Source organism: Neodothiora populina (genome assembly GCF_041146345.1).
Source record: "Neodothiora populina strain CPC 39397 chromosome Unknown canker_contig_12, whole genome shotgun sequence".
In the NCBI taxonomy this organism is placed as follows: domain Eukaryota; kingdom Fungi; phylum Ascomycota; class Dothideomycetes; order Dothideales; family Dothioraceae; genus Neodothiora; species Neodothiora populina.
The window spans coordinates 1,770,895-1,798,625 of NW_027191404.1; the positions used below are offsets into that span (position 1 = coordinate 1,770,895).

Here is a 27,731-nt window from a genome sequence, read left to right on the forward strand (position 1 = left end):
TACTCTAGAAGCAGCCATGTCTGTCTTAGTTGTCGAGTGTCACTTCCGGACCCACAACAACAGCCCTTGGATGGAGATTGCGTTTCGTAGTCACAAAACAGCTGAATTGACAGCTCTCGATAGCTCCAACTCAAGACGCAGCAGGAACATCTGAAAGAAGCAGCGCCGGCTCTGGCAGCGCCAACATACCACGTTTCCCTGAGCATGAACTATACTTAGTGCCTGTATGGTCCACAAATACATTCCAGTCTGCGCTCAACATCAACACACTTCTTTCTCGTATCTAGAGGCTAATGGCCGAGTTCTCTTTCACCGCGGGTGCTCTGGGTTCGCCAGCCAGGACACCGCTGGGAACACCTTCGGCTGATCCGAATGGCAACAAAGCGAATCGCTTCAGACCACCTGTCGCCCCCAGTCCTGGAGGCTACCAGCAAGGCAGCGGTACCCCTGGTGGAGCTACCTCTGCATACAATGCGCCAGGTGGTCAATCGGCAGCAGGAGGCTATTTCCCAGAGCAGCCAGCGGTGCCACAGCAATACTCTCAGCCACAGCAGCCATACCCAGCAGCCCCGATGCAGCATCCAGTCGCACAAGAGCAGGGAGATGTGGACGGTCTGGCAGGTCACATGGGAGCCATGGGTCTGGGGGGAGAGGTTCCTGTTGCTCCGCGTGCGCACAAGAAGAAGGACAGACATGCATACCATCAACTCGATACCCCTGCTGCTTCGGCTCCTTCTCCCGCCGCTGCACAGTCCCACTTCTTGAACACGAGCGGCACTCCCGCCGTACCAGGTGCGGGCAGTCCATATATGTCGACTTTCCCGGCTCCTGTCGCACCACACTTCAATTCGACATATGCTGCCCCTCCAGCAGGTACACACGGCGATCAATTACTTGGTGCACCTGCATCTTCTGCCCAAGGCCGTGTAGATCCAGACCAGATTCCCAGCGTCCCCAAGTCGCGAGACGGCCCTGCACGTTACTACCTCGAGCGCATCTATCCCACCATGGAGCTTCACCTTCCGCCACCCGCTGCGGTCCCCTTTGTCGCTTTCGACCAGGGCAACTGCTCGCCCAAGTTTGCGAGACTCACACTCAATTGTATTCCCACCACGGCGGACGCGCTGGCGAGCACTGGCTTGCCTCTCGGCCTGATACTTCAGCCACTCGCCCCTCTGCAGGAGGGTGAACAAGCCATTCCCGTGCTAGACTTTGGCGATGCGGGCCCGCCACGCTGCAGGCGCTGCAGAGCATATATCAATCCTTTCATGACTTTCAGGTCGGGCGGCAACAAGTTCGTCTGCAATATGTGCACGCATCCCAACGATGTGCCGCCAGAATACTTTGCGCCCACAGACCCATCCGGCATCAGAGTCGATCGCGCTCAGAGACCGGAATTGACCTTGGGCACTGTCGAATTCATGGTTCCCAAAGAATACTGGGCAAAGGAGCCGGTGCCCTTACACTGGCTGTTCGTGATAGATGTTACCATGGAGGCTTCCACCAGGGGGTTCCTCGAGGCTGTGTGCAAGGGCGTCCTCCGTGCCATATACGAAGATGTCGAGCCTGCAGACGGTGCCACCGAGGGTACGAAGAAGAGCAGACTGCCTCCCGGTGCCAAAGTGGGCATCATTACTTTTGATCGCGAAGTCCATTTCTACAACTTGAGCGCCGGCCTGGACCAAGCACAGATGATGGTTATGCCTGACGTCGAGGACCCCTTTGTTCCATTAGCCGAGGGCCTGTTCGTTGATCCGGAGGCATCAAAGCCGTCAATCGTGTCGTTGCTCGAGCGATTGCCACAAATGTTCGCCGCCACAACGAATCCAGAGCCAGCGTTGTTGCCCACACTTAATGCTGCACTCGCTGCGCTCGCCCCCACTGGCGGCAAGATCGTGTGCTCCGTCTCCACGCTACCGACATCTGGTCCGGGCCGACTATTCATGCGAGACAAGAACGAGGGTCGTGACACAGATGCCGAGAGGAAGCTGTACACAACAGAACACCCCGGCTGGAAGAAGACGGCTGCGAAGATGGTCGAGTCGGGCGTTGGTGTCGACTTCTTCATGGCGGCCCCAAGCGGCGGTTACCTCGACATAGCCACGATAGGTGAGTGCAATTACTGTCACACATTGATCATCTTCCACTAACACTGTGCAGGCCATTGCTGCGAGGTAACTGGCGGCGAAACTTATTATTATCCAAATTTCCACAACCCGAGGGACCTTCTCAAGCTCGAGAAGGAGATACAGCACACCGTCAATCGCGAAACGGGCTACCAGTCGCTGATGAAGGTGCGCTGCTCGAATGGTCTACAGATATCGGGTTATCACGGCAACTTTACGCAACACACGTTTGGTGCAGACCTCGAGTATGGTGTCATAGACGCGACCAAGGCGCTCGCGGTCCTGTTCAGCTACGACGGCAAGCTCGATGCCAAACTCGACGCGCACTTCCAGAGCGCACTCCTGTACACGACCGCGTCCGGCGAGCGTAGAGTGAGATGTAGCAACATTGTGGCGAGCGTCAGCGACGGAGCAATGGAGAGCATGAAGGTCGTGGACCAGGATGCTGTGGTGAGCGTCATCGCAAAAGAAGCAGCAGCACGAGCAACCGAGCGCACCCTGAAGGATGTCCGAAACGCTCTCGCCGAGAAGACCATTGACATTCTTGCTGGTTACCGAAAGAACTTTTCCGGATCGCATCCGCCGGGACAGCTCGTCCTTCCGGAGAATCTCAAGGAGTTCAGTATGTACATGTTGGGATTGATCAAATCCCGCGCGTTCAAGGGAGGTCGCGAACCCAGCGACCGAAGGGTACACGACATGCGCCTGATCAAGTCCATGGGCCCAATGGAGCTTTCACTTTACCTATACCCTCGCATCTACTCGATACATAATCTAGACCCCCAGGACGGCTTCGCAGACGAAAACGGTCGGCTGCGCATGCCCGCCGCCATCCGGGCATCATTCTCACAAATCGAAGAGGGTGGCGCATACCTCGTGGACAATGGACAGACGTGTCTTTTGTGGCTACATGCTCAAGTGTCACCCAATCTCATAGAGGATCTCTTCGGCCCCGGTTTGAATGAGCTACAGCAACTGGATCCGTTCTTGTCGAGCGTTCCGGTACTAGACACGCTCCTGAACGCCCAAGTCAGGAACATACTACAATACATGGAGATCAACAGGGGCTCCAAAGCGTTGACCATCCAGATGGCTCGCCAGGGCCTCGATGGTGCAGAATATGAGTTTGCACGACTGTTGTACGAGGATCGCAACGGCGAGGCACAGAGCTATGTCGACTGGCTTGTCCACGTGCACAGGCAGATACAGATGGAGGTAAGCCAAGTAGCATCACACTGGTTTTAGTCTATGCATGACTGACACGTCGACAGCTATCTGGGCAGCGCAAGAAGGATGAAGCATCCGGCGATCTCACAGCTTCTGTGGCTTCTACATTTGCAGGTTTGAGACCTCATTGGGGCTGATAGCACGACTGATTGTATCGGATGACGAGAACACGAACGCATCGCGAGGGATGAAGGGGGGGCGTCTTCTCTGCATAATAGCGTAGCGACGTATAGGTGCTAAAAGTGGCGGTCTTAGAGCTAGAAGCTAGCAGGAGTATCGAAAGACTTTGTGAGCGATACCATTATTTTATTGAAGGGTTGTGTTTGTCTCGATCGAAAACATGTATTGTACTGTGTATATGCAATTCACGACACGAGTCATGTTGGTGTCCACACTTGAATCAAGCTCAATACAGCTGTGGGCTGGGTGGAAGCAGTCCGCCAAGATTTCGTCTGCACGTGATGCGCACAAATCAGTGCCTTGGCGAATTCAATCTCCCACACTCAAGTTCGGATTTTCTTGAAGTTCGGTTTCTGAATCTGACTATCGACACGACAAGTACTTCGACAATATGCCTACCAGACTCAGCAACACCCGCAAGCAGTATGTCATCACTCTTGATTTCGAGCATCGCAAAGAAAGCAGTATCGCACATTTCCAAAATACCGGAGACATGCGAGAATTGCTGCGAGAGCCTTGAGAGGATCCTCCGAAATGGATGAAGAACACCAAATACTGACATGAGAAAAACAGCCGCGGTCACGTTTCGGCCGGTCACGGTCGCGTTGGCAAGCACAGAAAGCATCCCGGTGGTCGTGGTATGGCCGGTGGTCAGCACCACCACCGCACCAACATTGACAAGTACCATCCCGGTTACTTCGGAAAGGTTGGTATGCGCTACTTCCACAAGCTGCAAAACCAGTTCTGGAAGCCCGTCATCAACCTCGACAAGGTATGTGTTTTGCCCTTTTTTCGGATTCAAAACATCTCGAGCAAGGTCTGACTTTTCATCTTCAGCTCTGGTCCCTCGTCCCTGCTGAGCAGCGCGAGAAGTACCTCGCTGGCAAGGGCTCCGCTGAGACCGCCCCTGTCCTCGACCTCCTTCCCCTCGGTTACTCCAAGGTCCTCGGAAAGGGTCGTCTCCCCGAGGTCCCCCTCATTGTCCGCGCCCGCTACTTCTCCAAGGATGCCGAGCGCAAGATCAAGGAGGCCGGCGGTGTCGTCCAGCTCGTCGCATAAGCGCGTCACCTCCAACCACCACAAAAAAAGTCGTGTTTTCGAGATACCCATACTTTCATCTTGGCTGATGGGTTAGCTGGGGACAAAACCAAAGAGAAACTGGCAAGGCATTTTTATTAGGGTTTTTTCTTTCTGTTCTGAAAAGAAAGAAACAAAAACTCTTTCAGCGTGGTGGCTGAGGGATGCAAGATCATTCACGTAGCTTAGCTGCAATGAAATCGAAAGCTCCCTGAACAAACCAAACCTCTTGAGTGGGCAGAGGTGCCGGCCTTTTTTTTTTCTGCGAAAGGCCACCCTCTTGCTTTTCTTCTGTGCAAGTGATGTGACGTCGCGACGCTTTGATTGTGTGACCATATGACATGCTACTAACATGTGCCGGCAACAGGCGCGATACAACCATCTGATCTTTATGTGCTCAACTGTATATCCAAGTACTCATGAGGTATAGGTGAGCTTTGCTTCTACATCAAATTCGACATTCAACGTTCAGTAGCCCATATTCCGTAGACTTGTGTAAGAAGAATCTTTATCAGACAATAAACGAAACATCCCAAATACCACCCCAAAAAAAACCCCCACTTCTTGTACCTGCCCTCTGGTGACATCTTCAATCAGCATAAAAAAACACCCTTTTGCCACTGCTGCTGCTGCTGCTGCTTAAGTGAAAAACAGATATTGCTCACACCAAATGATGAACATCGCATCTATGCTAGGTCTTCATTTTATGTATCAAATACGCTCTGGAAATCCATAAGTTTTCCTCTCATCTTACTCCTCTTTCCCTGCATCTCCCCTGCGCCACCGACGCGTTTAGAGAGCTCGCTGGCAAGCGTGTGTGGGATCAGTCATTCAGTCAGTCATTCGGTCAGCCATTCAGTAAGTCAATCAGTGAGTAAGTCGTCCAAAGCAGAAAGAGAGCAGAAAGATGACCACGACCACAGATTACGTCAGCGCTCTGGCCGGCCAGGAGGGGGAGGAGGAGGAGGGGGTGATGTGAACGGACAGGACAGGGTCGCCCTCTCCTCTGTTTGCTTCAGTATACCTTCCACACCTCATACTTTCATATATAAGAGAAAGAAATAGAAAGGGGATATTTAGACGATATGCAATAGCATCTCTTCTTGCCCTGGGAGGTCCCTGAGGGGCGTTATTCGTCTCTCAGATAGACTTGGACCTCTGTCTGGATCTGGGATTGGGCTTGGGTGTTTGGTATATACCTTGTCTGGTCTAGTCTGGTCTAGACAAATGCTTCCATGTAGGGTTTTGCTGCTTTCGTCTTTCGTCTTTCGTCTTTCCTCTTGACTCTGGTATATAGTGTATAGTGTATGGTGTATGGTGTATGGTGTATGGTGTATGGTGCATGCTGCATGGGCGAGTAGATTGGAACGTGAAAAGAGCTGGACTGGATGGATATGTCTCTATTCACAAAAAAACAATACTCTGGATCGTCGTTGGGGGTATCTCAGGTACTCCTCTTCTTTGCATCTTATATGTTGCTGTGTGTACATTATGTGTAGTTTGAATGGTTTGACGGTGTACCTCTCATTGTCTATTTCTTGTTCTTATGTCTGTTTCTGGGGGGTGATATAGCGAGTACGAGAAGAGAATGACTGGGCAGTAATCCGCGTGGCTTCTATAGTACATCTTTCATGTGTCCATTTCTCGATTTTGATATAGCGAGTACGAGAAACGGAAGACTGGGCAGGATTCGGATGGGAAAAGTCTATGGTTTCGCTATACTGTTCGAGAAGTGCAGAAAATGACACTTCTACTACTACTAGTCTTCATTATAGCTCATCGTGAGCACTCTTCGCCTTCGCCGCCGCCGCAGCAGCCTCCTCAGCATCCTTCTTCTGCATCTCAGCCTGCAGCGAAGCACCCTGCCCGGCACCGCCCACGACCGCCAAGTTCTCCAGCGCCTTCCGCTTGGCCACCTCTGCGATCTCCGCATCATAGATGCCCCACTCGGGCACCTGGCGTCTGGCTCTGTCGAGCTTGGGCTCTTTCGTCAGCGGGTTGTTGCACAGGTCAATAGTCCTGGCGACGCCGAGACTCTCATCGCTGCACCACGTTTCGCACCAGAGCCATTCCTGCGGCAGGCTGTGGATGGGCAGCACGTGTTGCATGTGGTTCGGCAGGTCTTGATCCAAATTGCTCAGACTCGCGGGGTCGGCCGAGAGTTGGTGGTATTGCTGTCGCAGACGGTCGCCTGCTGCGATCTGGCGGAAGCGGACGAGATCGACCACGTATAGTGCTGAGATGTGGTAGGGGAGGCCGCGCAGGAAGTTTTTCCAGTAGCCTTGTTTCCAGAAGCGGAAGCCCTCCATCTCGGTGCGTGAGTCGCACATGGGTGTGAAGCCGTATGGGGCGCCCTTGAGGTCGTATTGCACGAGTTCATACATGTCTGTTCGCACGATCTGATCTGCATCGACGAAGATGACTTTGTCGAGGTCGAGAGGGAAAAGAACGTCAAGGAACAAAATCTTGTATCCCCAGATCTCGCGTTGCTTTTCCTTTTGTGAGCGTAGCCAGTGTGGCCATTTGTAAGTCACCATCTCGTAGCGGAAGCCGTATTCTTCGGCCAGAGTCGGCAAGAAGGCCTTGAACGACGGCGACAAGAACTGCTCGATGAACCAGAACTTCACTGTGTGAGAGGTGTGTTTCATGACCGACAACATCATAATGTTGAGCATTCGCTCGTAAAGATGACCGGAGGCAACAGAGAAAATGTTAATGTCTGCATGAGGCAGGGTCTGAACATCAGTAGTGCTGCTGTACTTTCCTGACAGGAGATTGTTGCCGAGTTTCTGGGCTTTGGATAATAGATCGCCTGACTTGACGTTACCAAGTCCCACTTTCGACAGTAGAGCGTCTGTCTTTCGTGCCACCTCATCAACAGCTGTCTTGGTTGCTTCCAGCACATCCTCGTCTTCCATGCCTGGCTTCCTCGACAACATCGGGAACAAGGTATTGCCACGGAACGTCGTTAGGGCAATCTGGGTCGTCGGCTCACCCTTTTGTTCCTGAGCCCCTACGCTGTCAATGTGGAAGATCTCCTCGCTACGTCCTTGCTGCAGGGTTAGGTTATAGTATCCTGGGTTCGCTTTGAACTGGAAGTAGCCTAGATTAGACATGATGATCGTGTCGGCGGAGTGAGGATTCTTTGCAGTGCCTAGGACCAGTTGGGCTCCTCTAGGTGCTGAACCCACAGTCACATCGCGGGAGTGTCCTTCAATGAGAATATACTGAAGCCCATAGATGGCGTTGATGTCAGCGCCGTCCTTGACTGAGCTCAGCTTGATGTTGTCAAGGTCGTGAATACTGTCTATCGGTGCGACAACCCACGAGGGAGGTACATCCATTGCCATGGTGAGCAAAGCATCCGCAGGTAGTCCATCGAAATGCGCAGCCAGGGCCTTTAGACTGCCGGCCTCATCGAATGAGGGCTTCGACTCCAGGACATGTCTATAGAAGCGTTTGACAGGCAGTTCTTCGAGTCTGTCTTTTGGATTCACGAAGATCCGTGTATGAATTCCCTGCATCTCAGTGAGAACTTTGATGATGGGGACCCATCGCTGAGCCACCTCAGATGCAGGATCTATGGACGCCACAACTTGTATGCTTGCTGTGCTAATATCGCCAATCTCGATGGCGGTGAAGTCAGAACTCCATTTTTCAAAGACTGCGGTTCGTGCAGGAGGGACCGAGTCGAAGACACCTTCAGGTACGTCCGAAGATGACGAAAGGGCAATCAGATTAGTGAGCTTAGCAAAGGCCAATGGCGTGTTGGTCCTGCTTTCCAAGCCTAATTCCTGAATTGCCGCTGCGGCTGGAATCAGATGCTTTTTCCTCTCATATGCAAAGAGAGTATCGAAGGCTTCGCTGGTGAATTCGACATCTGCAGGCAAAGGACCAACAACACGACCGTTGAGCAGGATGGTGCTATCGCCAGGCTTGATGTTTGCAATCTCTAACAAGGGTGCTGCAGCTGTCCAACTGGACTGAGTACGAGCAGTGTCAGACTGTTCGTGTTCTCCAGTTTTGGCCAGTAAGTGTTCGATGCTCTCAATGCTGACATCTGCCGCTCCAGAAAGATGTTGGTAGAGGTCTTCTGAAAAGCCCACAGACTCTGCGTTGGCAGTTGGGCTGTGGACGAAGATGAGCTCTACATTGTCATACTCTTTGCGGAATGCCAAAGCCTGCGAGACGAGATTCTTGCCAGCATCAGAGTCCAAGTCGGAGACGACGATCATGTGAGCCAGCTCGGACTCGATTGTATTCTCATTCGCAGGGATGCTTTTCAATTGCCCCAAGAACTCGCCAGCTGCTGCATAAATTTCAGACAGACTGACATGACGAATGTCTGCTTCATTCTCGGGAATGATGACAGGGTTACGGCGGGATGACGAGCCTGTGAGAAAGAGGCTGGGGACATAATCATCGTCGCCGATGACCTCTTCATAGACAGCCTTCTGGATTACTCGGGAGTCAAGCGTGACTCTGTTGCTCATCTCCTGTAGCCAGTCGTCTGTCCTCTGGATGGTGACCCCGTTTGCGAAATACGGAGGCGCACTTCCCGTCGCTCCAAGTCGTTGCAGATATTTCTGTGCTGATGCTAGTTGGCCTTGTGATTCTTCGTTCTGAAGTACCTGTTCCATGGACAGAGCTTTTCGGTCCTTTCTCAGCTTGCGGTCTTTGACTGATCCGTCGAATACGGCCTGGGCGGGTGCCAGCGCTTTTCTGCCGTGCTTGAGCGAGATCTATGTATCTCCAGTCAATTCATCATCATCTCAAATTGAACAGCAGCTGTACGCACCTTTTCGAGATAATCCATGACCGCACTGGGGCCATATGTCCGGAGCAAGTGGTAGACAATCTGAGCCTGCGCGGAGGAAGCGTCCGAATCCGTTCGTGGAACAAGACCGAATCGTATGGGAACCTTGCGCACTACAAAGTTCTGCAAGTTCTCCACCACGAGCTGAACATCCTTATGGTCGGCGAAATCGATTGGTAGGATCAGAGTGTGAGCTTCCTTGCGGACCGGAGGCAATTGTCCTGGGAATGTTCGTTGAAGGAACTGGAAAGGTTAGCAAGGAGGAGAGTCGCTGTCTTCAGTCAAGTGAACTTACAGCTCTGACGACGGATGTCCACTCTGCATATCTTTTGTCGTGTTCTATATCATTGAGCCACATGATCACATTGCCTCCTTCCAGCTCGTCCTGCCAGTTGTAGCGTTGAGGCTCTTGCTGGGATGCTTCTTGAGCAATAGAGGGGTGAGACAAGAGCTGGATGGCCTCGTTGCCAGAGAGCCCCAGCTCGCCAGCACTGCCAATGAGCTTTCTTTCCTTTCGTAAAAGTTCAAGGACAAAGTAGGCGTCAAAGTCACGAGCAAGCACTTGAACACCGTTGATCCAGAGGATATTGAAACCCGGAGGCAGGAAGATGTCCCGGTTGGAACTGTGTTCCTTCTTGAAGTCGACGGAGATGTTGTTGGCGGCCATGGCCTGGGAGTGTTTCGGGAAGTCCTGAACCAGCCTGTGAAGAGTGTCGAGAGGGTCTGCACTCGCCATGACGAAACTGGCGGCCTTCAGATCGAGTCCGCGAAGCTCGGAAGCCGAAAGAGGCTTCAGGTCTGCCACTTCTGTGTCCTTCAGAGTAGCCTCCGGGGCAACGGTTTCTTCGGTAGCCTCATCGTTCTCTGACTGGCGATCATCGATGACAATGTAGTCGGTTCTCTTCAAGGCCAATTCAACACCATAGCCGCTCACTGACAGCGGGAGTCTTGGTGCAGCAGATGACGGCTTGTAGCGCACTCTGTAAGACGTCTTTCCGGCTTTGGCTGTCGCGCTCACAGTCTGGTGAAATCGACGGAACTGCGGCGACATCAGGTCTGCGTAGAGAATCGACGGTGTCTTGCTGGCTGAATCTCCAAGGATACGGTCGAAAGGCAGATCACTCAGGTCACTGTGAGCGGTCAGCTCGTGTAAATCTTACAGCTGTGATGCAGCAACAACATACCCTTCCTTGACAGCGGCCCCGGACGTGGCAGCGAGGTCTGGAGTGCAGTACTGCCGTCCATTGAAGTGCATCCAGCTCTCGCAGCCATCCCCCTCTCCGTTCTGTATTGAAGGCAGCACAGAAGTGTTGTAGAACTGATAGTGTGCCTCGATCCTCGGAGCAGTAGAGTGGATAGAAAGAGCGAACTGGAAAGACGATAGAGACACGGCATCAGCAATGTGACCATCGTCTTGTAGTGTGTGCAGGAATAGATCATAGAGGTCGGCGTCGGTCTTCACATGGTCGAAATGGCCTTCCGCAATGCGATCCAAAAGTGGGAAATAAGATGTGGCATTCTCATCCGCCGCTGTCTCTCTATGGGAAGCGTCAGTTGGAGGTAGAGTAATGATCAGAAGGGTGAGTTGGATTACAATAGTTCGACGAGAAAGGGTGCCGAGTCAAAGGATGCATGCAATGCTACATTGATCGCTGGACTCGCATACACACCCACAGTACAACTTCCAAGAAGCGCCAACAGTGGTGCTCTGTTGAGTATCATGGTCAATAGTGTGCAATGATCGGTTGATAGAGTGCAAGAGTAAAAGAGGATTTGAATTGCATGTGATTATAGTCACTTCGCGGTCAAATCAGCGCACTAGACTCGCATGCTGGAAAACAGGCATCTGGAACACAAGTGATGCTCCTTGAATTGTATATAGCAAGGTATGAAACCACACAGACAACCTTATAAGATATAGAGGATTATATCATGTTGCTGTTTCAAAATGGCCAAAGACACATGTCATCTGGGGTAAAACGCGTATTGTTTGACGTGTTTGTCGACGAGACGGACATAAGAAACTCGTGTATCCGAGGGACCACTGGTTGTTCGTAGAAGCCATTACATTATTCTGATTCCTTCTTATCTATCGTGTCTCCATCATCGTGGTTTAGTCGTCCTCTATCTTTACCTTGTCCGCATACTCGAGAATGTTGGAAACAACGGTGTTTTCGATCAGATGCCCTTTGCCTCCAGCAACCCGGAGGATGAGATCATTCAGCGATGATCTGCCTAGGATATCGACATGGTCGCCTGCAATTCTTATATTAGCCAACCTGGACTCGTATGTTTTCGCGTAGTGGCTTGACTCACCTGTATTTGGGCCGCCTCTAGGTGAGAATCGATCGGGCTCGTGAGGCATCTCGAAAGTCGTGATTTTGGCACCCGCTGGGTTGTACCTCTTCATCTTCCATCCCTTGTTGCACATGTACCCTGTGCTGAGCAGGTTCACCGTGCCATCACCTTCGCCCATGACCACACCGTGATCGACGCCTGGATCTGGGAAGGTGGCTGCTGTGTCGAGTGTAACGTCATTGCGGCCCTCGGCTTCACTGTCTTCTCGGTAGAAGTAGGCTCTCTCGGTGGGTTTGCCGATACCATAGAAGCAATAGATCTTCAAGCTCGGCGCAAGAGGGAGACGAGTCTCGAGTGGGTTCGTCCATTTGGCCGGGATCTTTTGGTTAGCTTCAACTTCTTTCGTGCTGTGTGCTACTCCAAACGAATAAGCGTCAAGCACCGCTTTCTTGTACCATTCCTCGGAATGTTTGAAGAGGAAAGGAAGCGCCTCTTCTACCGTCAGGTTCTTCGAAGCGGCCAAGGTGGAGTTCTTAGGAGCTCTGAAGTTGAGGAAGCGACCATAAGTGACGTTCTGGCCAGGCATATCGTCGGGGGCTCCGGTTTCGTCACCCCAGACTGCATTGCCTCCCATGGGAAGCATACTCGAAATACCTGATGTCCTGCATTAGCAATTGACAATAAAAAGCGACTGCAATGATTGTTACCTGGCATCGCGCGGAAGATCTCCGCCCTCTCGTGTCTACTGAGAAACTTCTCGAGACCGTATACAGCAAAAGCATTGAGCTGAGCAGTGTCTTTCATTTCACCAGATAGCACGGCAGGCATACCCTTCAATGCGCCCAGCATACAGCCAGAAATATTGATCCACGAATCCACGTGCTTCTCGACCCAGTCGTGGCCACCGTTTCCATGCTCGTTTGACTCGACCCAGTGGAAGAAGTAGTAGAGCACCTGCGATCCCATGGAATGGCTGAGAAGGACAACCTTTTTGTCGGAGATGAGCTTTGCCAACTCGATGTGCGTCTTTAAGCGTGTGAAATATTGATCTCTTTTCTCGTAATTCATGTAGCTCATTCTCCAGTCGTAGGCGGCCGTGAATGCATTAGACGGGTCATAGCCGATGGTGGCCAGGTTCTCCAAGATCTTGTTCCAGATCCAGTAGCCAGTGATGAAGAAATCAGTGGCGTCGAATCCCTGAGCCGCTCTGAGCTTGATGCCCGGTGGATCCATTCCAGTGTTCTTGTCGAGCATGATGTGCCGTTTCCATCCTGCCTTGTCGAGGACCAGAGCGCGCATCATGCTCCAACTGCCCCACAGCCTCTTTCTGAAATACTGTCGCGACGAGTCGTCTGTACCCCAACTCTCCAGACCGGTCGAGATGACTCCAGGGATCATGATGACGGGATGGCTGGCTCTGATGCCCTGCGATTGCGCATGCAGACCGACGGAGAAGGAATCGTAGTTGACGGCATCGCGCTCATGTCTCTAACAAACAGCATCACAAGAGTTAGTCTTCAGTCGCATCGAGAGGGAAATATGATGTAGGTAAGTAAAGGCGACAGCAGTAACAACAACATGAGACCAACCTGCAAGTCACGCGCATCATTGATCAGACCAGCCGGCAACACATCGAAGATGGAGTCGAGATTCAAGCCTTCGAGGGAGACCAGATCCATCAGATCATTACTGCTTGCAAAGAAGCCCGCCAGCACGAGACCGAAGAGGCCTCCGAGGCCAAAAACCCAGGCATTGCGCCTCTTGCTTCCTTTTGATTTCTTGGATTTCGTCGAATCGATGTCGTCGGCTTTACTCGCAGGCACGACCTTGTAGTCTCTGGCATCTGCTGCGGACGACGGACTGCCTTCTCTCGATGCCTCCTGGGACGACGGCGCGAGAGCAGGCGAGTCTCCTCTGCTGACGCCAAAGATGCGCCTACGGAGCTCTGACATGGACCCAGAAAGGCCGTGAGTGGTTTTGATGGGCGGGTGGCGGTGGAATTATGTATACAGTATATCTATATTTATTTCTGGGCGGCGCGGCGAGCTAAGATGACACCAGCAATAATATATGTAAGTGATCGCTGCGGCGGCTATGGCGCATTAGTTACTGTCAAGTTACCCTTGACCTTTAACCGTGTCTGTGTACCTTTTGACCAACCCCATCGCTAAAAGAAAGACAAGACTCATCGGGCATAAAAGTAACCTAATTCCAACCAGCAGGTCGGGGGAAGTGGAATCTGCCAGACAACGTCATTGCGAACACGGCCGCCCCGCGCTGAGCTGTACTGTAATTACTGTCCCTTGCACTGAAGTGGAAACCCGCGTTTGCATCCATCGACCAACAGCTGTTGTATGATCATTCTCCTTGGATGTTATGAGCAGTCACGCGCCCGCGGACAATCCCACCGTCACTACTGAGGATGGTGCAGCAGCACTTCGGTACATCCAGTATGATGCGCAAAAGGAGAACGAGCATCTGCCTGCCATCCGAGACTTGATCTCCAAGGATCTTTCCGAGCCGTACAGCATTTATGTCTATCGATATTTTTTATATCAGTGGGGAGACCTCTGTTATATGGTGTGTTTTGTGGCAACAGAGATCTTGTTGATGTTCATGCAGATACTCATGATTTGCTTACTATTTTTCTAGACTCAAGACCAGAATGGAAAATTGATTGGAGTCGTCGTCTGCAAACTTGAGCCTCACCGTGGCGGCCCCTTACGGGGTTACATTGCAATGCTTGCAGTGGAGACCACGCATAGAGGCAAAGGCATTGCTACCAAGCTTGTTTGCATGGCTATCGATGCCATGATTGCAAAGGGTGCAGACGAGGTTCGACCCTCACTGAACCTTGACCAATCCAGGTACTTTTGCTGACCGACTCGCAGATTGCTCTGGAGACCGAAACCGACAACATTGCTTCTTTGAAGCTATATGAACGACTGGGATTCCTTCGAACGAAGCGGTTGCATCGCTACTACCTCAATGGCAATCCTGCCTACCGACTGATCTTGTACATCACCCCTGGAACAGGACTGAAGCCTACAGTCCCACCGTTCTGATCTAGGACACATGGGACCTTGCATCCTTTATTTTTTATTTTTTTGTAGCAACGTGTAGAATACCCATATAGTTCAAGTAACCGCAGTCTTGTGTAATATCATGACTGCAAAAGCTCCTCAATTACCTCTCTCGCCTTCTCTGCCTCCACAGTACCCTCCTCGGCGGTCCTGACAACTTGACCGACGAACCACATGATCTTTCCCTTCTGCCCCTTTTCTCGCACCGCCTTGACCATGTCTGGGTTCTCGTCCATGATCGAAGTGACGAGTGACACGAGCGCCGGCCGGTCCATTGGTCGTAGACGAAGATTACCTTCATCGATTCGTGCATCTACAGTCTTGCTGTCGTCCGGGTTGTCGTACAGCTGTTGGAGAAGCTGCTTGGCGACCCGGCCCGTAATTTGCTTGCGGAGCAAGTTGGTCAAGATGGCGGCTAGATCCTCTGTCGTGACTGGCATTTCTGACCATTCTCGATCATCGGATGTGAGTAAACCTCCGATCTCATGTATGGCCCAGTTACCCGCAAGTCTGCCGACCTTGGAGATGTCGTTTGACGCATCCGTTTCGAGGGCAGCGAGGTTGCGTGATACCTTGGTGACAGTCTCTGCACAGTATTCGAGGCGTTCCCCGTCATCGAAAGCCAGTAACGTTTTGGCATCCTTCAAGGTCAGGCCAAAGTCCGAGACTGCTCGGGAAAGAGTGCTGTCCGGTAGCTCAGGCATTGTGGATCTTAGATGGTTGACCAGCTCCTCAGAGATGAACACTGGCTTCAGGTCCGGGTCAGGCATATATCGGTAGTCTACTTCTCCCTCCTTGCTTCGAAGTATCGTTGTCTCGGTGCTGCCAATTGTCCAACCTCGAGTCTCGCTCTCCACGACGCCACCGCTTTCGAGTACTTTGATTTGCCGATCTCTTTCTGCCTTTACTGCGTCCTCGACGGCTTTGAACGAACTCAAATTCTTGATCTCCGTCCTGGTCCCGAGCCCCTTGACTCCAGAGTATTCGTTGTTGTTGCCTTGTGACCCTCTTTTCTTGACACTGACGTTGACGTCGGCGCGGAGACCTCCCATCTCCATACCAGCTACACATGCGTCTACCGATCGCAGTAGCGATTGGATCTTGCGCACCGTCGCGGCAGCCGTGGCTGGTGAGTGAATGTGGGGTAAGGTGATGATCTCGATCAATGGATGGGATACCCGATTGAAGTCCAAGAGATGCGTGGCAGGAGGCTGTAATGTACTCTTCGCGGTATCCTGCTCCATCTGAAGCTGCTTGATGCCGATAATTAGACTCGGCACAGAGGATGTATTTGGCGCTCCTTTCAGGTCATTCGGATCGATGCCATCTTCTAGTAGCAAAGTCAAGGATCCATCGCGAGCAAAGGGTTCTGAAGTGCCTGATCAGCCTCCGAGACGTCATGTCACAGTAGTGAACTGCCATACCATAGTATTGAGTGATCTGGTAGCCATTAGGCTGATCCTGGTAGAAGTAATGCTTGCGATCCCAACTGCACCGCGGCTGGATCTGGCAATTGAGAGCCAGCGCCGCACGTAAGGCAGGGATCAGTGTGGCCTTTTGGAACAACGGTTGAGCTCCAGGGAGAGCGGCATCAAAGCGAGCAACGTGTGTATTCGGCTCTGCGTTTGTCGAGGTACACGCCTCGGAGAACAACTTGTGCGCCGTGTTCAGCTCGGCATGCACTTCGATGCCGACGGTCAATTCCCAGGCGCTTGCTGGATCCGCGGCTTCGGATGTCTGTGTGTTTGTCGCTGATGATGCTTTGGCGAGCTTCTTTTTCCTCTTAGCTTCGTCTTTCAGCTGCTTGCGAAGAGGCGTCGCATCAGACGCAGGCGGTGCATGGTTGCGGCGGCATGTGGACGAGATGGAGCGCACAAAGGGAGCTGCACATGATCTCGCTTCTCTCAATGCATTTTGTCTAGCATATTGCACGATGAGCCTCCCGTAGTTGGAGCTCTGCGGGCGCACGTGTAGTGGCATTGAAGCATGATGCGTCGCAGAGGACGGATTTACGAATGGAGATGCATAAGATACTTTCGGATGCAGTACATGGTCCCGAGCCGCCGAACCACAATTTGGCTGATCGATACTATATCGAGTCCTAATGACAAGGTATCAAGAGTTGTCCTCATGGTGCTAGATGTACAAACATAGACATATTGATGTACAGACATAGACATGTTGTCACTGATTTGACTTTCAGTCGAAACCAAACATCCCCGGTTCACATGGTCAAAACCACAGCGGCAAGGTGAGAACAGGTTATCTCTGAAGAGCATGTCTCATTGATAAGAGGTGGTTATCTAAGCACCCAGAATACGCCCAATTTGACCAAGAAACCCATTAACACGAGAAGCAATCATTCCAGACCTAGCATTTAAGCAGAGGTCTCGAAAGCGTCGGGGAAACGACGGACGTTGTACTCGAGGGGTCCCTTGTTGCGGAGGAACTGGACGTAGGCACCGTCGACACGGACGCGGCCCTCCTGGCGCTTGGCGACGTACTCCTCACGGCGAAGAGGGGTGAAACCCCAGTTCTTGGAAATGATGATCTTTTGGCGACCAGGGAACTTGTACTGGGAGCGGCGGAGAGCCTCGAGGGCGGTGGCCTTGTCTGCAAGCGGCGGATCAGTCTCTGCCGTCAACTACATCATTTGGAGCGGTATAACTTACTGGAGTCACGGGTGCGGACGGACAGGAGGACCTGGCCAATGTTGACACGGGCAACGAGACCGTTGGGCTTTCCGAAAGCACCACGCATACCGGTTTGCAGTCTATCGGCACCAGCGCAAGACAACATCTTGTTGATACGGACGACGTGGTAAGGGTGGGCACGGACACGGAGATGGAAAGACTCCTTTCCTCCGACCTTGACGAGGTACCTTTTGTGCTTGTCAGTCTCTGGCTTTCGTCTCTTTCTAGGGTGGCGCAGGCTCACTTGTTGGCGCAAATACGGGCGGCTTCGAGAGCCTCAGAGCTCAACTGCTCGTACTCGTTGGAGACGAGATGGATGCAGAGGGGGAACTCATCGACGTTGGCGCGCTTACGGCCAAGATCGAAGATTCTGATCTTTGCATCGGGCACACCGCGGTTGAATCTGCTCTTGGGGTAGGGCTTGTTCCTTTGCGAGAGAATCAATGTTAGTCAGGTCCGAGTAGTCATTTGTCGAAGTCTCTCATGGAACGCTTTTGGACTCTGGAGAAGTCCGTTTCGCTTCGAGCTGTTTCGGAGGGAAAAGGTGTTTTCTTACTTGCAGTAGCTAGAGAAATGTTAGTAGAGGCTCAGATGTGATTTCGAGGAGGTTTGCGTAGCAGAAGGCTCGAAACTCGGACTGTGACGCTGTTTCAAGCGCAAACCGCATCTACAGTCCAAACAACTCCTCTGCTTCGTCCAGGATGATAACATACCGGTAGCAACGAGCTGGACGACGGGCCATTTTGTCGGTTTGTCGGGGTTGTCGATGGGTGTCGTTGGGTGGTGGTGACGAATTCCAAGTGAAATCGGCGTCGTCAAAATTGACAGGATGTCGTGGGGGATTTCTGATTGCAAATCACAAGTCACGTGCCGAAGTCTTGGCGCCGCCACCTCTCGGTGCATCACTTTACAGTGGGCAGCCTGCTTGATTTATCATGATGGATTTCCAAGCAAGGTGGCTGCCCTGAAATTATGACATGCACCATGTCGGCTGTATGACATCTGCGTTCATCAGGTATAGCCGACCACTCACATGCGACTGTGTCCGTCTACTATATTCGTACGGCTTATTCACAAACGGGAATGCTCCAGACTGCGCCAGCATACATTGCGACTATATCACTTGTCGAAGATTGTCACATCACAGCTTGATCTACACAAGAAAGAAGAAAGAAAAGTTTCAGGCGAGTTGGCAAAATGGGGTATCTTTTTATTTTTGAAGTCTACCTTCACACTATCACCAACCCGTCCGGCGTCACACTGAGCGATTGACCTAAGCAGTGGACTGGGAGAGGATGTCGGAGTCACCAGCATCAATGATGGCCATGGTGGAGCAACGGAAGAGCTTACCGCAGGCGGTACCGAGCTCAATCTACAACATATGTGGTCAGCCAAAGGTGTGCTCTCCAAAGCCCGGGCTGAGGCTTCTTCGCAGAGCGAGTAAGTAGCCCTACTCGCCCGGAGGCCAGTCGCTGGGCTATATTCAAAATGGGGTCTTACGTTGTTGCCGTTGAAGTGGTGGACGGCAGTCTTGGCGAGCATGGAGTAGTACTCGAGCTCAGACTTGCGGAGAGGAGGGGTGTTGCCAGCAATGATGATGAGCTTGGCCTTGCCGCTACGGAGAGACTTGAGGGTAGACTTGTATCCGAGGGTGACTGTGCTATGTGTCAACGACTTGGGCGCTTCGCGAGATGTGCGATTATCCAGCTTTCGTACCCTTTCCGGACTTCATAACAAGCGCGAGGCGCGAGTTGATGGAGTCGGAGGTCTTGGTCTTCTTGGGGGCCATCTCTGCGGTAATTGACTTGAGTGCTGGGTCGTAGTGGGTTCCGCTCCGGTCTGTCGTTGCTGAAGATGGGAAACAAAAGAAAGTCTTGAGAGGAAAGTGTTGATGAAGATTCAATGTGTGGAGTGGAAGTCTGTGCGCCCGAACCCGCCTCAAGCGAAAAGAAACCGCAGGGTAAAAAGCTTGGCAGGTCCCGATCGTCCATGGAAACCTAAAGGAGAGCGAACCCCTTTAGGGTTTGGCATAAAATAAATGGATTAACGAACAATCACCGCTTCACCGACAATACGATAACAACAACCGCGAGACATGCCGTGAGCATGAAGAGACTCGGTGAGGCTTGACTGAAGACTCAAGGTCTATGGGAGGCCACTAGATTGGAGTTATAGATACCTTAGAGACTTGTATGGTGGAAGCTGTACAAGTACAGTAGATGCGAAGCCTGACTTGAGGCTCTTTTAAACGAAACAATATCTCACCTTTATTGAGTATCAACAATACTTTACTGCAGTAATCCAGCTGTGTGATTGTTCTCTACTTACTCTACCGTATCTCTTCTGGTACATGGCCTAGCTACTTACAGTACACGCACATGCTCAGAAGCTCGGTGCATCTGCTCTTAGCTCACCCTTGGTCGTTGGCTCCCGTCAGATAATAACAATAATAATAACAATAATCTTTAAGAGGGTAGTACCGAAACATAAACTCCACTACCGGCCCCTCGCAATCATACGAGGTTTCACTCTGTCAGATCCCGAGTGCAGTCCATGTTACCCCTCGCTGTCACTGTCAACATGCACCTTACTCGATAGTGATAGACTAATATTACCACTACCGCTTTACCATTACCACTATCGCCTTACCACCACCACCACCACCACCACCACCACCACCACCCACTACCCACTACCGCCGCGCCCAGAACGTGTCAGCTTGACGTGGCAGTGGTGTCTGTCTTCAGCCTTGATTCTCACCTCACCTCTACTCCTGCCGTCTCTGCCTGAGGTGTTGTACATTGCTGTTGTTGTCTCCGTTCGAGAATCATAAGTGTGCCGCCAACATTGTTGTCTCCACTCATTCGCTACCTACGAGTATTATAATTCCAGGAGTATTGATCAACAACAACGTTAACAAGGTCATTCAATTCGTCTCTCTCCTGTCATGTCGACACCCACGAAGGCTTCCACGCCAACGTCTGGCGCGAATCGTCGTCCACCCCTTGCTCCTACAAAAGCCTCTAGCACACCGCCGAGAACACCGTCTCGGCTGACGACTCCCACTGCTGCAAGTTCTGCTGCAAACACCTCGGCCAAGGCTCGAACCGTCCGAACTGGGGCAGGTGCAGGTGCAGGTACGGGCACGACGACCCCTGCACCTTCTGCTCGTGCGGCTGCTCGAAAGTCGGTGTCTCACATATCCAAGACAGCAGGCCCAGATGCCCAGGCAGAGAGTGATGCAAGGGCAGAGGCTGCCGCTGCCTTTGAGGATCTGCGTGAACGTCTTCAGAAGGCAGAAGCTGCCGCCGAGGAACACATGAAGCAGGCCGCTACCCTGCAGGCTCGTCTGGACGATGCCACGAAGGAGCAAAGCAAGTTGGAAGAGTCCGTCCACGAGCAGCAAGAGCGAATGGAGGAGCTGGAGAATGAGAAAAAAGAGAGCGTCAGGAAGCGGCGTGAGATCGAGAACATCTATGAGACCGAGTCGGCTGCCGCCATAAAGGAACGCGAAGAAGCACAGGCTCGAGAGGAGGAACTTCGCAACACTGTCCAGAGACTGAAGGAGACTCTTGCTCAGAAGGACCAGCGCGTCGAGGAAGAAAAGAGACCCGACACGTCCAGATCCTGTATGCAACTTACCTCTCTTCTCCACGCGCAGGGCTGTGGACAGTCTGCTCTACCGTAGCACAACGCTGACTCTTTGTTTCTAGCAAGCTTCCGAAGCAACGCTTCTCCCCGTCCGGACGCCTCTCAATTCGCCCCTCCCTCATCCCTGGAGCGTAGTGATTCCCGCAGCTCTTCCAGACTTCTGTTGCAGAAAGACAAGATCATCGAGTCTCTCAGGCTCGAGCTTGCCGAAATCCAGATAAAAATTGCAGAGCTAGAGAACATGGGAGGAGGACGAGTGCACGAACTGGAAAAGGCATTGTTGGAGGCAAAGGTGGCCAACGGCAGACTGATGGAAGACAACGAGAGCTTTCAGCTGCTCCTCGCTGAAAAGACACTACACGGTGATTTGCCTGCTTTTCTCAAACCTCCTTCTGATTACGGCTCTCGTCCACCCTCGCGGGACCGACCCACCACATCCACTCTGGCTGACGAGCTTAACGACGATGCTTCCATGATCTCCCGCGTACCCTCGCAATCCGGTGAGATTGATCCCGCCGAGCACCGACGACTGCTTTCTGAATTATCTACCCTCAAGGACCAAAACAAGGCTCTCAACTTGTACATCACCAACATTATCTCTCGCCTGCTGCAGCACAAGGAGTTCGAAAACATCCTCGACCGCACGCCTAACGCAAACCCTGCCCCGGCGGCGCCAAAGGAACAGTCTGCGACTCCTGCGGATGTCGACAAAGACCTGCCCCCTCCACCGCCGCCAAAGGATGCGCCTGCTCCGTCTTTCCTGCAGAGGGCCACATCCGTAGTGCGTGGAAGGCCACGCCCAGCACCCCTGGATGAATCATCCTCACAACAGCAAGACAAGTTCGTGCCCCCGACACCGGGAGTGACCGAAGATCCGGCGACCGCACCTAGAGTACCGCTGGGACGACCGCTGGGAACGCGCCAATTGAGCGGTGGCCACCGTCGTGCCAACTCGGAATGGACACACGCAAGTGTAGTGAGCAACATGTACCGAGGACCATCTCCCGGCTCAGGCCAGAGAAGCCCGGGAGTCGCACCCCAGAGAGCCAGCACATTCTTCGGGCCAAACCACCCAGCTGCAGTCGCCAGAATGCCATCTACAGGCTCGGTGCCACGTTTCACAGAGACCATAAGCGAGAGCCGACGAGCCAGTATGCAGCAGGCTCCCACCCCACCGTCTGGTTCCAACCGAGACAGCAAGATAGGAAGCAGCCGCAACAGTATTATCAGCGACTCGGGCATCGACGCCGGCAACGATCCCTCCCCGCCCCCTAGCACCACCAGTGGATCAGACAAGCCATCTGGCGCCATCATCGGCGGTAACAAGATGCGTCCGCTGCGTCTCGTGCAAGAAGCCAATGAGGAACAGGAGGCGCAAAAGAAGGCCAATAGAAGTAGCTGGATGGGCTGGTTCAACAAAGGCGCCAACGCTCCCAAACCTGGTGTCATAGAACCTCCTCTCAAGGAATAGAGCTAACCGCATGTGGTCCCCTTTTGTTCACTCACTTCCTTACTAACGACCTCCCCCGCTGTTCTCGACTTAGATGACCTGTTTATTGTTGTTGGCTGTCGCCTTTTCTGTTTGTTGGGGAAAAGAGGCCCGCGATGCAATTTGTACAAGTCATATACCCCTTCCCACGTCCTCTTACCGATTTCCCTCTGATCTTGTAAGATGTATGCCATCCATATGTATATAGATGACGCAAGCAGCCCCCGACCTGTACGGATATTCAATCACGCACTAGACCGCCTATAATGGAAGTCATGCATTCATGAACTATCTGAGCCCTCACTGAGAACCTTCCCCGTTGCCTACACATATGTGAATACACTCGCCGCCGAGTCGTTACCACACCTCATCGACTCAACAACAACGAGCCGTGTCTTCCAGAATCATCATCACTCCCGGCCGCCCACGGCGATAAGAAAAGGCTCTACTCAAAGTAAAACTTAACGACATGAACATCACAGCTTCTCACGTATAACTTCGACCCCCCAAGTCAACACTGCGTAGGTGACCAGTTCACTACAGTGAAGGACAGGTAGGTTACAGCAAGTGGACTAATAAACATGAATTTGTTCCATCTCCTCCATCCCAGCCTCAATCAAGTTTCTGTCACCAATCCAAGATCAGAGATGATGATAAAAGTGAAGATACCTATGTAGGTCAGCAATTCTTCCGGCAGTGGCGTACTGTAGTCGGATTCCGTCTGCTCTATGGAGGCAGGCACAGGGGACAATTTGTCAATATGAAAACGTATCTCACAGCATCAGGCACCGCGCCAGAAGACGAGCCCTGGACCCGGTGGCATACAAGGAGCCCACTCCCCCGCTTCGTGCGCCTCTCCTTCGAGAGAGGTTGGCATGTCTCATCCAAGGGTCTGCTTTGCTAGAGCCTTATACCCTCCGCTGGCGTAGCTAGCTCGGTCCGAGCTCGGTTTTTGCTGCTCGAGACTATCTTCACAATCATTTTTCACGTATGTAGCTATGCCGCTACGGATAGTTACTTTAAGCATATCCTTCCTTAACCCCGAGACGCCGCCCTCCTCGAACCCCTCTGTTCTCACCTCACTAACCTCGAGCAGGTCCGTGGCAACCTTACTCTCTCCCCCGCCCAGGCGAACGCTGTGGCCGCCTTACGCCCGAGGAAGAGCAAGAGTAGGAGCGCAGGCTGACACAGGAACTGATATCTCGAAATATGACATCTCCCTCATAATAGGCTGAGAAGCAAGGCATGATGTATTATGATACCCACGTACAGTCTATGAGATGCTGATCTGGAGCGTGTGCCTGCCTGTTGCTTGTTCGGTCTGGCCATAAGTTCACCGTAGGTGGGGTTCGTGTACCATTCAGGTACTTTCAATGTGGCGAAGGTAAAGCACATGTCCTCTAGAATGGCTATAGCACCGTCTTCGTCGACCGTTACCAAGCGCTATGAACAGAGGAAGGATACGGTATGCAAAGGAACTCGTACTGAGTCATCAACCCTAGCCATTGAGGTGTCATGGAAGACTCAACGACCATTGACCGGGGAGTCATTAATTAAAATTGCGCTCCTTTGCACACAACTCGGTATCATGTTAGACTCACCAAGAAGATATATAAATGATTCCAGATATCCAGCATACATGAATAACAGCCCTCTTAGCTCAGTTGGTAGAGCGCGGCACTAGTATCACTGCTATGCAATGCCGAGGTCGCCAGTTCGACTCTGTCAGAGGGCATCTCAACTTTTTGTCTGTTAGGACCCCTCCGTCCACTATAGTCACATAATCGTTTTTTATGTGTCTGGATGGTTCATTGCGTCGCATTTCTTCGTTTTGGACATGTCAGTGCTGTTTGCAAGATCGATGTGTTCAAGTTCTCTTTCTTAGGTGGTGGTCCAAAGATTGGTTACTTCTTTCACTGCTTCTACACATTCTTACCACTATGCTTCACAATACTGTCATGTAAGTAGGATAGAAGTGCTTGCAGATGAGAATACACTCGATTGACAATGAATTCTCGAACTGTCTACAACTGTTTCTCTTATGCTGGAACGCCATCTAGTCTACCACTAACCCAAGTAACCATGAGCAGATAGCCATTCCCTGATGATGTCAAGATCGTTCTCTCTGTACCTCGCACTTCCCTTGATAGTGTCACCGACGACTGCGAGTCCACGATCGTAACCGGTATTGTCCTTGTCGCCGAAGAATGCCTCAATGTCCTTTTCCACCTCGTAGCTGGCGAACTTGTTCAAGCTCATGCGTAGGTATCTCTCGAGCACAACCATGTTGCCGCCCAGTCTCTCGCGAAGCATTGGCCAGTTCGACTTGATAAATTCCCACACGACAGGCCTTACCTTTGAGTTGAGTGCGACGGCACGAGCAGGGCTGTGGACATCCTGAGTGGCAACAGCGCCTGAGAGAGACCATTCGAGATACTCCTTGGCAAGCTCTTTGTCTTGGACCCTGCCCATTGCTTGCAAAGCGATTTCTTTGCTGTCCACAGACGAGCCGTGCAGGTATTCGTTCTTGACGGCTTCGTAGGCTTCTTTGCCGCTCTCCTTGACAGCGATCTTGAACGTTGGGAGACGGAGAGACGGATGGATTGCTTTCTTGTCGCCGTCCTTTGTGTAGGCCGCAAATCGCTTCTTAGCCTCGTCAATGACGCCTTGATGACCTGCCATGCCAGCAGATGTAATAAGAAGAGCTCGGAGCTGACCAGTAAGGAAGTCGTCCTTGGCGTCGAACTCCCAACCAATCTTGTCAGTTGCATCGGAGACAAGCTTCAGCACAAAGCGGCGCAGACCCTCGGAGACTTGCGCATCCTCGGAGAAAATAGAGCGCACATTGCCCAAGCTGGAGAGCACCTCAGACCATACGAGGTAGTTCGTCTCCTTGTTGAACCCTTCCAGGAAGCTGAGGACACCAGCTGTTGTTGCATCACCAGACACAGCCAAAGCAGCAGCATCACCGATCAAACCGATCTTGTCCTGGACAGACAGCTTGTCAAGCTGGCCACCGAGGGAGGTCAGGCGCGCTGGTGGCAAGTTTGTACGGTAGAAGCCAGTCTGATCAGCATTGAGCTTATAGAACTCAACGTCGCTGCCCACGGCCTTGAGAGTCTCCTGCTTGCCCTCCAGAGAAACATGGGTGACATCAGTAGCTTGCGAACCTGCCTTCAGTCCAAGAGGGATCCACCACGTGGTCTCGTCCTCTTCAGGCTTTACGTTACCACCACTGAGGAAGCGCGATTGCTTGACTCCTATTTGTCCAGGCTCTTCGGCAACAGTGACGACGGGAAAGCCAATCTTCTTGATCCAAGGATTCATGAAAGTGTCAACGTCCTTGCCAGAGGCCTCGCTCAGAGCAAACCACAAATCGGTCGTCTTTGCGTTGCTGTATTTGTGTGCTTTCAGGTAGTTAGATACACCCAGGAGGAAGGTCTCAACGCCAAGATGAGCGGCAAGCATGCGGATAACAGAACTGCCCTTGAGGTAGCTGATGTGGTCAAAGATCTGGTCAACCTCGAGGGCATTCTTCACAGGAACCTCGATAGGGTGGGACGTTCTGAGTGAATCAAGTTGGAAAGCCATTTGCATGGAGTCGGTAACAAACTGGCCCCAAACGTCCCAATCTGTTTTTGTTTGTTAGAATTGCTTATCGCAAGCATCTTGATAGTGACATACCGGGGTGCAGATGATCGACGGCAAACCAGCCAACCCAGGTAGCGAAACCCTCGTTAAGCCAGAGCTACTACATGTCAGTGTCTGTTTCGCTACTTGTATGAAGACCACAATCGTACCTCATTCCACCAGTCCATTGTCACGAGGTTGCCGAACCACTGATGAGCCAGCTCGTGGGCCACCACGTAGACAACACGGTTTTTGTACTTCTGATCCGAGGCCTTCTCATCGAAAAGGACGGCAGTTGTTCTACAAGCAAGCGGTTAGTGCCGGTGAATGCGCGAGGCGATGCACGGAAGACTCACCTGTACGTAATGAGACCCCAGTTCTCCATAGCGCCGTGAGACTAGAAATGTCAGCAGAAGAACACACACAAATGGCGGAGGAGAGACATATGATAGCCTTGCCGGGTCAGAACGAGTTCGACATGGGCAGAAGACTTGAGCAGGAGGAAACGTAAGACTCACAAATTCATGAACAGCCAGCAGATCAACCTTTGGCAGAGGATAGTCGATGCGGAAAATCTCCGAGAAGTAGTCGACGACCTGGTGTGCGCTCTCCAATGCAAGCATGCCCTGGTCCTTGAGACCCTTGGTGGTGTATACTCGCACTGGCAGACTCTTGCCATTGTACTTTCTTCTCGTGAAATCCTCCACGTACTCGAAGTCGCCGAATGCCCAGGCAAGCAAGTAGGTACTCATGACCGGTGTCTTGTCGAAGCTGACGACCTTGGTACCAGCCTTCTTGCCCTTCTTGACCTCTTTCTCCGGCATGTTGGACAGAGCGACCTGATCCTCGGGAATCTCAATCTCAAAATCAAAAGTGGCCTTGAGGTTGGGCTCGTCGAAACAAGGGAAAGCGCGGCGGGCATCCGATGACTCAAATTGTGTGGAAAGCATGTAGTGGTACTCGGAGTCTCTAGGCACAGAGGCAGCGGCGGGAGCAGCAGGCTTGTACTTGGAGCGGTAGAAACCAGCCATGTCATTGTTCATGACACCGCTGAAGCTGATAGAAAGCACAGCTTTATGCGATTGGGGAATCTCCTGGTCGAAAGTGAAGGTGGTGCGCTGGTTCTTCTCATCGTAGCTGATGTTACTAGCCCTGACGGCTTCCTGTGTCTTTCCCTGGCTGGTGCTGATCTCGGCGCCATGGATCTTGAGCTGGTGTGTATTGAGGACAGCTTCACTGGTGTTTTCCTTGATCTCGACCTCGATGTCGACTTTGCCTTGATAGGTCCATGATTCGAATTCGAGATCGAAAAGGGAGAGGTTGTAGTTTATAGGCTTGAGACTATGGATCATCAGTCTCAATGGACTCGTCTATAGGCCCGAGTGATAGACCTACGTGTTGGGAAGAACATCTCTGTCCGACATGGTTTTGATAAGAGAGCTAGAAGCACTACTTGAGCAG

The 27,731-nt window shown here is 52.1% G+C and overlaps 10 protein-coding genes across 11 annotated transcripts; 4 read left to right on the forward strand and 6 right to left on the reverse strand.

Moving 5' to 3' along the window:
• Positions 1 to 293: 293 nt before the first annotated feature.
• Positions 294 to 3,490, forward strand: AAFC00_001269 (uncharacterized protein; the record flags this gene model as incomplete). 2 transcript variants are annotated; one of them, XM_069340439.1, is made up of 4 exons in its annotated part: positions 294 to 441; positions 496 to 2,109; positions 2,161 to 3,341; positions 3,398 to 3,490. In XM_069340439.1, the coding sequence occupies 4 exons, from the start codon at positions 294 to 296 to the stop codon at positions 3,488 to 3,490; spliced, it is 3,036 nt and encodes a 1,011-aa protein (XP_069203908.1). The 2 variants fall into 2 exon arrangements, with proteins under 2 accessions (XP_069203908.1, XP_069203909.1); XM_069340440.1 differs by having other exon boundaries at positions 294 to 2,109.
• A 434-nt stretch (positions 3,491 to 3,924) lies between these two features.
• On the forward strand, positions 3,925 to 4,592 carry AAFC00_001270 (60S ribosomal protein uL15; the record flags this gene model as incomplete). The annotated part of the gene is made up of 3 exons (XM_069340441.1): positions 3,925 to 3,956; positions 4,107 to 4,305; positions 4,371 to 4,592. 3 exons carry the CDS (start codon positions 3,925 to 3,927, stop codon positions 4,590 to 4,592), a joined length of 453 nt encoding a protein of 150 aa, XP_069203910.1.
• Positions 4,593 to 6,379: 1,787 nt separating this feature from the next.
• Positions 6,380 to 11,148, reverse strand: AAFC00_001271 (uncharacterized protein; the record flags this gene model as incomplete). Its single annotated transcript, XM_069340442.1, has 5 exons — positions 6,380 to 9,352; positions 9,409 to 9,669; positions 9,722 to 10,556; positions 10,611 to 10,964; positions 11,021 to 11,148. The coding sequence occupies 5 exons, from the start codon at positions 11,146 to 11,148 to the stop codon at positions 6,380 to 6,382; spliced, it is 4,551 nt and encodes a 1,516-aa protein (XP_069203911.1).
• Positions 11,149 to 11,539: 391 nt separating this feature from the next.
• Positions 11,540 to 13,676, reverse strand: AAFC00_001272 (uncharacterized protein; the record flags this gene model as incomplete). Its single annotated transcript, XM_069340443.1, has 4 exons — positions 11,540 to 11,682; positions 11,743 to 12,378; positions 12,432 to 13,212; positions 13,314 to 13,676. The coding sequence occupies 4 exons, from the start codon at positions 13,674 to 13,676 to the stop codon at positions 11,540 to 11,542; spliced, it is 1,923 nt and encodes a 640-aa protein (XP_069203912.1).
• Positions 13,677 to 14,100: 424 nt separating this feature from the next.
• AAFC00_001273 (uncharacterized protein) lies at positions 14,101 to 14,789 on the forward strand (the record flags this gene model as incomplete). The annotated part of the gene is made up of 3 exons (XM_069340445.1): positions 14,101 to 14,304; positions 14,377 to 14,559; positions 14,616 to 14,789. The coding sequence occupies 3 exons, from the start codon at positions 14,101 to 14,103 to the stop codon at positions 14,787 to 14,789; spliced, it is 561 nt and encodes a 186-aa protein (XP_069203913.1).
• A 98-nt stretch (positions 14,790 to 14,887) lies between these two features.
• AAFC00_001274 (uncharacterized protein) lies at positions 14,888 to 16,787 on the reverse strand (the record flags this gene model as incomplete). Its single annotated transcript, XM_069340446.1, has 2 exons — positions 14,888 to 16,176; positions 16,232 to 16,787. The coding sequence occupies 2 exons, from the start codon at positions 16,785 to 16,787 to the stop codon at positions 14,888 to 14,890; spliced, it is 1,845 nt and encodes a 614-aa protein (XP_069203914.1).
• A 397-nt stretch (positions 16,788 to 17,184) lies between these two features.
• Positions 17,185 to 18,242, reverse strand: AAFC00_001275 (60S ribosomal protein uL16; the record flags this gene model as incomplete). Its single annotated transcript, XM_069340447.1, has 4 exons — positions 17,185 to 17,420; positions 17,480 to 17,688; positions 17,745 to 17,927; positions 18,214 to 18,242. The coding sequence occupies 4 exons, from the start codon at positions 18,240 to 18,242 to the stop codon at positions 17,185 to 17,187; spliced, it is 657 nt and encodes a 218-aa protein (XP_069203915.1).
• Positions 18,243 to 18,773: 531 nt separating this feature from the next.
• Positions 18,774 to 19,289, reverse strand: AAFC00_001276 (60S ribosomal protein eL30; the record flags this gene model as incomplete). The annotated part of the gene is made up of 3 exons (XM_069340448.1): positions 18,774 to 18,872; positions 19,001 to 19,155; positions 19,217 to 19,289. 3 exons carry the CDS (start codon positions 19,287 to 19,289, stop codon positions 18,774 to 18,776), a joined length of 327 nt encoding a protein of 108 aa, XP_069203916.1.
• A 1,158-nt stretch (positions 19,290 to 20,447) lies between these two features.
• Positions 20,448 to 22,622, forward strand: AAFC00_001277 (uncharacterized protein; the record flags this gene model as incomplete). The annotated part of the gene is made up of 2 exons (XM_069340449.1): positions 20,448 to 21,129; positions 21,214 to 22,622. The coding sequence occupies 2 exons, from the start codon at positions 20,448 to 20,450 to the stop codon at positions 22,620 to 22,622; spliced, it is 2,091 nt and encodes a 696-aa protein (XP_069203917.1).
• A 2,085-nt stretch (positions 22,623 to 24,707) lies between these two features.
• On the reverse strand, positions 24,708 to 27,694 carry AAFC00_001278 (uncharacterized protein; the record flags this gene model as incomplete). Its single annotated transcript, XM_069340450.1, has 6 exons — positions 24,708 to 26,272; positions 26,325 to 26,388; positions 26,441 to 26,570; positions 26,627 to 26,667; positions 26,789 to 27,611; positions 27,666 to 27,694. 6 exons carry the CDS (start codon positions 27,692 to 27,694, stop codon positions 24,708 to 24,710), a joined length of 2,652 nt encoding a protein of 883 aa, XP_069203918.1.
• Between the last annotated feature and the right edge of the window lie 37 nt (positions 27,695 to 27,731).